This window comes from Rhododendron vialii, chromosome 2a, assembly GCF_030253575.1.
Source record: "Rhododendron vialii isolate Sample 1 chromosome 2a, ASM3025357v1".
Lineage (NCBI taxonomy): Eukaryota > Viridiplantae > Streptophyta > Magnoliopsida > Ericales > Ericaceae > Rhododendron > Rhododendron vialii.
This window is the reverse complement of record NC_080558.1, coordinates 4,049,296-4,059,295: the sequence shown is the minus strand read 5'-3', so window position 1 is coordinate 4,059,295 and position 10,000 is coordinate 4,049,296. Positions and strand designations below refer to the sequence as shown.

Here is a 10,000-nt window from a genome sequence, read left to right as displayed (position 1 = left end):
AGTCATGCTTTCCGTATCTATTTCAAATCTTCCAGGCCCTAATTGCTATTTTTCCAATTGTAATTCATATCAAATCCCTAACTTTTTGCTTTCCAAGTACTATTATAAGTAATTTGAAATTAGGATGAAAAAACCACCACACAATATCACATCCTCATGGAGAACAAATCTGAGAAATTATTTCTTGTCCTCCGTCGACTTCGTCTTCCATCCTCCATCCTTCATCACTAGACTCAGTCCTCCATCCTCGCCGATCCTTAATCGACATCGCCGGAAAACACTAGTCATCTAAGGAGAAAGAACGATTTTTGAATGGTTCCAGTTCGTAAGTGCCCCAAATTCATTTTTTTATGATTTAAATTGGCGTTTCAATGATTCACCGCATCGTCCAGTGGTCATCGATGTCCACTCTTCCGCGATGTACTAGCGGATATTAGGAGGTGGAGATGGTGAAGTTGTTTATGATTATGATATTGCTGTTAACATTGTAGATGATGATTTTGATGATTGAAAATAAAATGGATTTTCGTGCAATCTCCCAGTAATTGGCGAGCGGCGGTGCAAGCGGCGAACGATGACATGAATCCCCCAAAATCGAAGCGAGGGCAAGCGGCGGTGAGCAGCGATCGGTGGTGAGCATGGAGTGGCAACGTACGGGGAAGATGCACGGATGGGGCATGGGGTCAAATCTGTTTCTCCACAAAAACTCCACCGGTGACACTATTTCCATGAACGCGATACCCCTCTCCAACGACGACAAAAATGAAGGTACTTTGGGTCTGATTGGGTCGAGAACGCCATAGTGGAGGAGACCGAGGCGGCAAGGCTTGGGGTTGTATTACGTACATGAAGATGAAATCTGCCATGTTTATAGGTTCAATTTTTTAGAAATCTGCCATGTTTTAAAGTTCCTGTTCAGATTCATGAAACATGATAGATTTTTATGTTCATGATCATGATTTTGAAGTTCATACCGAGGCAACAAGGCTTGGGGTTGTATTATGTACATGCAGATGAAATCTGCCATGTTTATATGTTCAGTTTTTAGGTTCAATTTTTTAGAAATCTGCCATGGTTGAAGTTCATGGCGGATTGCACAACCGGGTACTTGAATCGATTTATGAAATTTGCCATAATTTTAAAGTTTCTCTTTTGAAATCTGTCATGTTTATGAAACCGATTTCATGGTGGAATCGATTTCGCGTTTATTTGTTGGGATTAACGATTGTCATGTTTTTATGGAATAGATGTTAGGTTTATTGATTCGAATTGCGCCATGATCTTAATATGTCATGTTTTAATAATAAAATCGATTCCATAATTGCGAATAGATGTCACGAATATGATATGAGGCGATGGTTTCGTGTATGTTATAAAAATCATGTATATAATTAACCAAGAAACACTTATTATAAATTTCTTTCCATTCATGATGTGTTTATTCAATGGGGATTTGGTGTGTATATGGAATGGATTTTAGTTAGTTTTAAAAGGTTTTGGAAAAAAGATAACAAAGATTTGAATTATCCCCCTTCATTTTCAAATCATCAATCAAATCCCATTTAATTAGGAAACCATAATCACATGCCACCTATTTAGGCAACATCTGTTATGCATATTTATATGTAAGGGTACAATTGGTATTAAAAAAGAGAAAGGATGAAAACATAAGTGCAAAAAAGTCAAAGGATGGAGACTTACGAGGAGTGACGCATAAGGATATGAATATTTAAAAACTCCAAAAAGAAACTTGTTATCCCAACTACTCCATAAAAGGCCTAAAATGACATATTATAAGTGAAAAAGCTAAGACAACCACTGCTTAGTGCAGTTGGTATGTCATTTCTCCCCTATGAGGGAGGTCCTGGGTTCGACCCCTGCTGGGGCAACACCCTTGGGTCCCAAGTTATGGATAGCTTTTGGACATCGTGCTAATCCTAACCCCCCCCCCCCCCCCCCCCCGCTAATGTATGACGATTGAAAAAAGAAGTGAAAAAGCTAAAATTATTTTTAGGGAAAATGATGGCCAGGACGTGTTTTCATAATTAATACTTGCCAAGGAGATGTTGAGAACATTTGTTAATGCTGAAAATATCCGTGGCAGGTATTAATTATCAAAACACGTCATTGGCTATCATTTTCCCTTATTTTTACAATAATCCGGGAATACCGTCACGTGGTACTCCAGACCATTTTACAACCACACATTTTTGTCAGGTCTACCAATAAGTATATGAACTCTACAAGAATATGTGATTATAAAGTGGTCCGGAGTACCACGTGACGGTACTCCCGGACTATTGAATTGAATAATAAAAAGTGGGTAAAGAGATTTGGTCTATGTTTAATGAAAAATTATTGGATGTTTCTGGGATACGGCCACTTGGTACCAAAGAGTATATCTTTGTGCACCACACACACACTTGTGTGTGTGAAAATCCAAGACTAAGTGTATGGATACAACATAAATTTATAGTGAAGAATGATTTTGGGGCAGCACTGGATAATTACTCCATCAAGACCTTTTGCTACGAATTCGAGAAGATTTTTTTTTTTTTTCAAAATTTTACACCATAGAATTTTCTTTTTAACTCAAAAAGTCAGTGCCATAAAAACTTGTAGCATCTGCAATTTTAAGAGGAAAAATTCCTAAACCACTAACCCTTTACACAAATATATACACAACACACGCTCACATAAGTTATGATTGTTTTGATAGTAGGATTCTGCGAGGTATTGTTTTTTAAGTGCATTGACTATGGTTTATAAATAAGAAAAAAGTCAATGGGTGAATTGAGATGACACTTCTTTGATCCTCGGTCTTGCGTTCAAAGCTCGCTATAAGCGAGGTAGTGTTGCAGTGGTGGTCTAAACGCCACTCGGGGGTTGTTTATCCCACGTCCCCTCCTTTTCTCCTTGATATAGAATAGGGGGAAATTTAAGTGCAGTTTGGACAACACATTATATCAACACTTCCAATGAAGAATTGGAAGAAGAAAAAAAACAGAACAAAAACAGAGGAAGCAGAGGTCACAAAAAATGCCACAGGGCCTTATAACAGTAGTAATCTATGGCTTGAGTGCAACAGCAGCTTAAAGAGATAGGAAAAGTACTCCTGATCCACCTGTCTTGATAGGAAGGGAAGCACACAAGTTTCCAACAGTCAGAAAGTCTACGCTCACCGCTCACCTTATACCGCTCTTCCCACCGTTCTCAATCTCACAATTCAAAAGTGTTTTGAATGATCTTGGAAGAGTTTTTTTTTGAAAATCTGTACTATTGATTGCCGAGACGGATGGTAAAATGTTGAGCGACAAAACCGAGCGGTGGGCGTAGCGCTGCTGTTGAAAAGTCCAAGCATCGTTAGGCTCATCTCTAGTAGCTATAATAGTAACACATGGTCTCCAAAAGAAAGTCTTCAACTAGAAAGAAACATCACCCGCATCAACTCCTCAGTCTTGGCTCCTGACAGCAGCAGCCCCATATCTAGTGCCGGTCTCGATGTTTGGGTTGTCCAAACCCAACTCCAAGTGAGGAATTGCTCAAGACCGAAGGCTTATAGGGCTTATGCTGAGGCTGGCCCTGCCCATACCACAGATTCGATAGCAACAAGTCATAAAACCAACAAAAACTACATCAAAAAATAGTAGCAGCAGCTTCATACATGCATGGCTGATGGTCATCAAATAGCTATCACAAGTGCCTGGTTTCTACCTAGGTACATGATGACAATGAATTCTTGTTGGTATTTTCAAGTAAAATGTTTTAAGCTTCTTTTGCCGTAGAACTTCTTATATTTAACCCCAAGGGAATTGTTGCAGTGGTTAATCAATTTGTCTCGGTGGGGTTTACTATCCCAAGGTTGCAAGATCGTTTCCACGAGGTAGCATGGTCGATTCCCCTCGACAGTGATTTGTCCTTGGAGTCCCTGATCACCACACGCAAACGAGTGAAAATGGCAGTGTGAGGGGCTTGGAGCGATTTTTCCTCCTTTGAATGATTATGGAGTGGTTTTATGTGAGATGATTGAAATGAAAACATTTCTTACAGATTTGCAATCGTAGAGCGAAAAATCCATCCTAGCCTGGCCATTGATTCTGATCACATACTTGTTAGTGGCATTTGTTCTCAATTTGGGTTCATAATTTATTGGCACCATATTCCAGCAGAACTAACTCCCTCCTTCTCTCAATTCAAACTCTGAAAATGAGAGAGAAGAGAGAGAGAGAGAGAGAGAGAGAGAGAGAGAGAGAGAGGGAGAGGGAGGGCAAATATCTTTTGTTTAACATAACAAATGGCTTTTTTGTTTCTTACTGTTCTTCCCAAATCTCGACATTCAAAATTCAAATAATCCCCACTCGATTGGCACAAATGATAGTCACATTACAATCCTTACTACTTGAAATCATCAAATCAAGCCCTTTTTATTCGATTTTGTCCAAGAAACTCCGCATTTTTAAGATCCGGGTTCAAAAGCCATATGTATGCGCCTTCATTTCTAGCCTTTTTCCTTCACACTTTTCCCTCAATCAAGCACCACAAGCTTCTGATACTCCTCTCCACTGATAGCTTGCAACATCACAGCCTCAGGGCTCAAAATCCCTCCCTCCAGAAACAATGTCACGAGATTCTTCGAAAACCCGCTCACCAACGCCACGCCCTTCTGCTTGCTCGGAACCGGCGTGGCAACCGAGTTTCTCAGATTCCAAAACACTATCTGCGGCACCTTCTCGTACCCCTTCTCCTTGTACTTCCTCTCAATCACCATATAATCTGTCTCCCAGTTGTTACTAGTATTAGCCGAGGCCCGACCATAACACGAGCGATAACTATATCTCGAGGACTTCGAGGCCTGATCAAACTCCATGTCGCTGAAAACGAAAACCGTCTTTATCATCTCGTCTTCCCTCAGCTTCCCCTGCACCGCGACTTCCAAGATCCGGTCGAAGACCTTTTGGAAATCCGTGTTCATTCCCCACTCCATCATCCTGATAAATTCCGTCTTGGATCGAAGACTATCTCCTTTGATCGTGTGAAGTTGTGGCTTCTCGCTGAATGTTATTAGCTTCCCTTTCCACGGCTCTTCGCTCAGCTCGGATATCAAAAGGCCCAGCGCGACCGAGACTTCCATAGGGGTCCCTTCCATGCTCCCCGATACGTCGCAAATCGCCATGCAATTCGTTAACCTGCCTTTCTTCGCCATGTCGTCCACCATTCGCTTCCATTGGAGCTCTGCCACCTCTGGACCGGTCTCGTCGTCCAAGGACTTGATGATCTCGTGGGGAAGTAGTGCTCCGGCCGCTATTGTGCTCTTCCCGCTCTTCACCTTCTCTAAATACTCCTCGAATCGCTCCTTGTCGTGCTTGTAGAAGAACTTCTTGTAGAGCTTCATTGCGACCGAGGGAACGCGATTGTACGGGAGGTTGTTCCATTTCTTTGCGCATATGTAGACTTCCGGGAGTTCTAGAGCTGCGTGGAGAGGGACGAGTACGTCCTTTCGAAGGCGGTCGCGAACCCTATAAGCGTAGTGAGTTTCTTCGATGTCATGGTACTCTATGTGCTCTTCTCGCGGGAATAATTTCCTGTTTGAGAAGAATTAGGAATTTAAATAAAATGTCAAAGTTGAAAATTTATTTATATAAATATTTCTTAAGAAAAATCAATGTTTGAAATTTTGAGAATACCCTCTTGGGGATGAGTTAACTGACCTTGCAACGCTCTCGCACATGAGTGTAGCTTTGTCGTAGGAGGAGTCGAGAGAGGGGCACCATTTGGCCGCGAGGCTGATTTTGTAGAGGTCCCCGGCATTGTAGAACTCCATGTCGGATCTCAGAAGCTTCGCAAAGAGATCCGACACTCGGTCGTGCAAGAACCGGTAGTCCGGATCGCGGTTATACCTGTTGGTGAAAAATAACAAAATATACTACCATCGAAGAGGAAATAGAATAACACAAAAGATCAGAAAATAGTACCACAACAAGTGTGTTAATGAAAACAAGTGCGTTAATGAAATGTTATTTTTGCCAATTAAAAAAAAAAAAACAAGTACGTTCATGAAAACATAACAAGTGAGTCGATTCATTTTAGCAATGGTGCACATAAAAAGTTTTTGCCCCACACAGTCTTCTCACATATATATGGAATGCACCCTTGCTAAGTTCATAATATCTGTATTTGATATATAATGGGGTACATAAACACGAAAATCCCATACCCAAAAATAAAATCCATGTAACTGATCCATAAAATGTTTTTAATTGAACAATTGTGCATATTACAAACATCCAAAAGAAGTACGTATTGCAATCAGAACAGAGCCAAGATTTTAACCTAGTTCCGATGAACTAACATAGTTATTGGGCAATGCGAGGTGGTGCACGTTGCTTCCGTCTAAAACTTGTATTTGAGTCCAAAATGCATGTCACAATAATTGGAAATTAATCATAGCGATAACTAGAGGTGAACATAGACCCGATTGGTATGATTTTATAATAAGCCAAGAATTAAACCACTATCTACAAATTATGAACTTGGAGAACCAAACCAACCCATAAAATTTATAAAACCAAATCAATCCAAACAATTAAAAGGCGGTTCGGTTTCAATTTTGAGCCACAGTTCACTTGAATTGAGATATCATCTCCATAAACTGTTTAAAGTACTTCAAATTGCATAGCTAAGTTGAACCAAAACTTATAGTATTAAAACTACCAAAATTAACTAATATAAACCAACTAAATAAAAAGAAGAATACAAGTAATTAGTGAATGAATAGGCCATGAAATAGAGTATTGGATTAGGAAATTAGTTACCAAGCAAAAAGGGTGGAAAATCAATTGACTAAGTCCAAGCCGTGTTGAAGTTATATGAATATGCTATCATGTATAGGAATTTAGGGAATTTATCTTGAAAGTGAAAGAATAAGGTGGTGGAATAGAGGATTAGATTAGTTAATTACTAATTTTATTCGGTGTATCTAAACAAAGTAGGTCTATATGTATATTATTTAGAATCAGAACCGTTAGCATAAATTCACAAATCAAATCATTTAACACAATTTAGTTTGGATTCACGATTTGACACACAAATCAAACCATTTAACATAGTTTGATTTGGATTCACGATTTGACAATTATTTTGCTCACCCCATATTAATCATTCAGGTTGTATAGTCGATGGTAAGAGCTTTATACTACTAAACTTATTGTCAATAAGCCTAAACCGATCAGAAAATCACCAATCCATATATAAAAATGGACAATTACCTTTCAAAGGCTTTTTTGGCCTTCGCCACCGTCTTCCCCAACCTCAAACCCTTCACTTTCTCCCTATCCTCGGTCGCCTTCCTCTTCTTTCGGCCTACGTCTCGATCCATCACTTGTTTCCTCCGACTCTGCCACTCCGATTTTTCCTTTTTCCGGATCTCGGGTCCTTCGAGTAACCGGTAGAGAATCTCCAACATGTCCTTGAAATACCCGAACTCCGCTATGGCCCTCACGTTGCACGCTAGAGTTTTCGGGTGGTGTTTGTGCAACCACAACGCCGCCGTGTAAAACCCTTCCTTGTCGGATTTCCCAGTCCCCCGTACACCACGTAAGTTGCACACGAGTTTTAGGGATGTTAACGCGTCGCTGTCCCATGCCGAAAGTAATCTCTGCACCAATTGTTTCGGCGGGGTGTCGGGCACTACATGGAAGAAGAAGTCGAGGCATGGGTTTCCGGTAGACAAGTAGGTGGCGGAATTGTTTTCGGTGCGACCCATTGGAGGTTTGGGTTGATTGGCGGTGGTAGTGGTGGTGGTGGAGGTGGTGAGGGTGGAGAGGCGCATCTCCGGTGGTCCAAGGAGTGGTGTTGCCATTGTGGAAGTTTTGCTCACAAACTTAGGGTTAGGGTTTGTATTGTGTTACGTGTTTGTATGCATGTGTTTTGGAATCCTAAAATGTTTATTTATATAGGGCATATCAACCGACTTCTTATAATTTAGTTCTTTTTAACCGACTCAAATATTTTCTGAGTCCAAATTAGGGTTAGGGTTTGTGTTGTGTTATTATGGTCACCATTATTTTCGTGAATATTGGGTTTTTTTTTTATTTTTATTGGGGGGACTATAAACCTACTGGGCTGGGCTGAAGGGAAACTTACGTTTCTTGATGTTAAATAAAAGAGATGAGATAAACTTATTCACGGAACGGTGCACTCTCAATCATCCATTCGTGTAATCAATGGCTGAGATTCGTCTTCAATTTTGACCGGTCATAATTAATTGTTACCGGTCATAATTGATTTTCAATCCGAACCATCCAAAAATACTTTGGATATGTGCGATTAGCCTCCGTAAAGCCTTCTTTATGGAATGGTCTGCAAATAAAATTTTCTGAACCATATAAAGGTGAGAAAAGACAAATAAAAGTGAAAAAGTGGGTTAAAGTGTACCATTCATAGTCTATTTGGACTCGGTCTATCTTTAAAATAAAATAAAAAATTGCAAAACTGCAAATGCAAAGTGCAACGTTTGTGGGGGTGGGGGGTGTTGCGGCTAGCAATTTTAGGCCTGATTACTGTTTGGAATGATGCCTTTTTTAAAGCTTCTGCGGTGGTGGTCGTGCATAGATCTTTCATTTTGCTACAAGGGTCAATCGATGATTTACCCTGTACTTTGGTTAATATCTATGCCCCTAACTTAGTGGTTTCTCGTAGAGAACTTTGGGAGGTTTTGCTGGTGCTTAAAGCTAGCTCCCAGGTTCCGTGTTGTATAGGGGGTGATTTCAATAAAATTATGGAGGTCAATGAAAGAGTGGGGTGTTTGAGAGTGGAGAGAGGTATGAGGGATTTCAAGGATTTCTGTAATTCCATGGAACTTTTGGACTGTCCTTTGATGGGCAGGAAGTTCACATGGTCACACTATCAAAACCATGGGATTCATAGTCGTTTGGATAGATTTCTGTTGTCTCAACTTTTTCTTGAAAGGTTTAAGGTCCTTCAATGGGGACTTCCTAGACCAATTTCAGACCACTGCCCTATTATGCTACTTGATGACAATAGGGATTGGGCGCCTAAACCTTTCAGATTTCAGGATATTTGGTTGGATGATCCCGATTGTATGAATCTAGCGAAACAAACTTGGGAGGAGTCTCAAGTGAATGGGTGGGCTGGTTTTATCATTGTACAGAAGCTGAAAGCGCGCCATTAAAGAAAGATTGAGGGTGTGAATAAAGAGGAATTTGGGCATATAAATATTGCTCTTCAAGACACCAAAGGCAAACTTCATCATTTTGATATCCTAGCTGAAAATGGGCCACTTAATGAAGAGGAAAAAGCGCTAAGATGCCAAGCAAAGTCAGAATTTTGAAGACTCTCAAAGCTATCGAAGTCCCTCTGGAAACAAAAATCCAGAGTTAAGTGGCTTCGATTGGGCGATAGAAACACCAGATTTTTTCAAATTACGGCAAACAACAAATTCAAAAGGAATTTGGTGGGATCTGTTAAGGTTGCTGGAGTGATGGTAGTCAAGCCAGAACAAATAAGAGAAGCTGCTCAAAACTTTTTTCGAAACAATTTTTCTGAGGAAAGGAGGACCAGACCTCAGTTGGAAGGTTTGTCCCCAGGAAACTAAGCTCGAAGATAGCTTTACAACTTGAGAACCGTTTTGAGGAGAAGAAAATTCTAGTAGCTGTGCAAGGGTGTAGCAACCTTAGAGCTCCTGGCCCAGACGGCTTCATTTTTTCTTTTGTTAAGAAAGGTTGGATCTTTATGAAAGAGACGATCGTTCAATTCTTTTAGGAGTTCCACGCCAACGGAAAGCTTACAAAAGGTATCAACTCCACCTTTGTTGCTTTGATCCCTAAGGTTGCTTGTCCTATGTCTTTCAATGATTATAGGCCTATTAGCATGATGGGATGGGTCTACAAGGTCCTCTCTAAAGTGTTGGCAAATAGAATCAAAGCGCACATGTCATCTATTATTGGGGAAGCCCAAGTTGTATTTGTGGGTGGGAAGCAAA

The 10,000-nt window shown here is 40.4% G+C and overlaps 1 protein-coding gene across 1 annotated transcript; it reads right to left on the bottom strand.

The window, feature by feature from the left end:
• Positions 1 to 4,322: 4,322 nt before the first annotated feature.
• LOC131315506 (uncharacterized) lies at positions 4,323 to 7,922 on the bottom strand. Its single transcript, XM_058344600.1, has 3 exons — positions 7,266 to 7,922; positions 5,709 to 5,897; positions 4,323 to 5,582 (listed from the first exon to the last, which is right to left on the bottom strand). Exons 1-3 carry the CDS (start codon positions 7,856 to 7,858, stop codon positions 4,526 to 4,528), a joined length of 1,839 nt encoding a protein of 612 aa, XP_058200583.1. The 5' UTR covers positions 7,859 to 7,922; the 3' UTR covers positions 4,323 to 4,525.
• Between the last annotated feature and the right edge of the window lie 2,078 nt (positions 7,923 to 10,000).

What these genes read in the sequence shown, in the direction of transcription:
- LOC131315506 (XM_058344600.1), bottom strand. Translation starts at nt 7,858, where the DNA reads ATGGCAACACCACTCCTTGGACCACCGGAGATGCGCCTCTCCACCCTC. An exon ending in GCCAAAAAAGCCTTTGAAAG is followed by an intron (nt 5,898 to 7,265) that starts GTAATTGTCCAT and finishes TTTCACCAACAG; the next exon opens with GTATAACCGCGATCCGGACT. An exon ending in ATGTGCGAGAGCGTTGCAAG is followed by an intron (nt 5,583 to 5,708) that starts GTCAGTTAACTC and finishes CTTCTCAAACAG; the next exon opens with GAAATTATTCCCGCGAGAAG.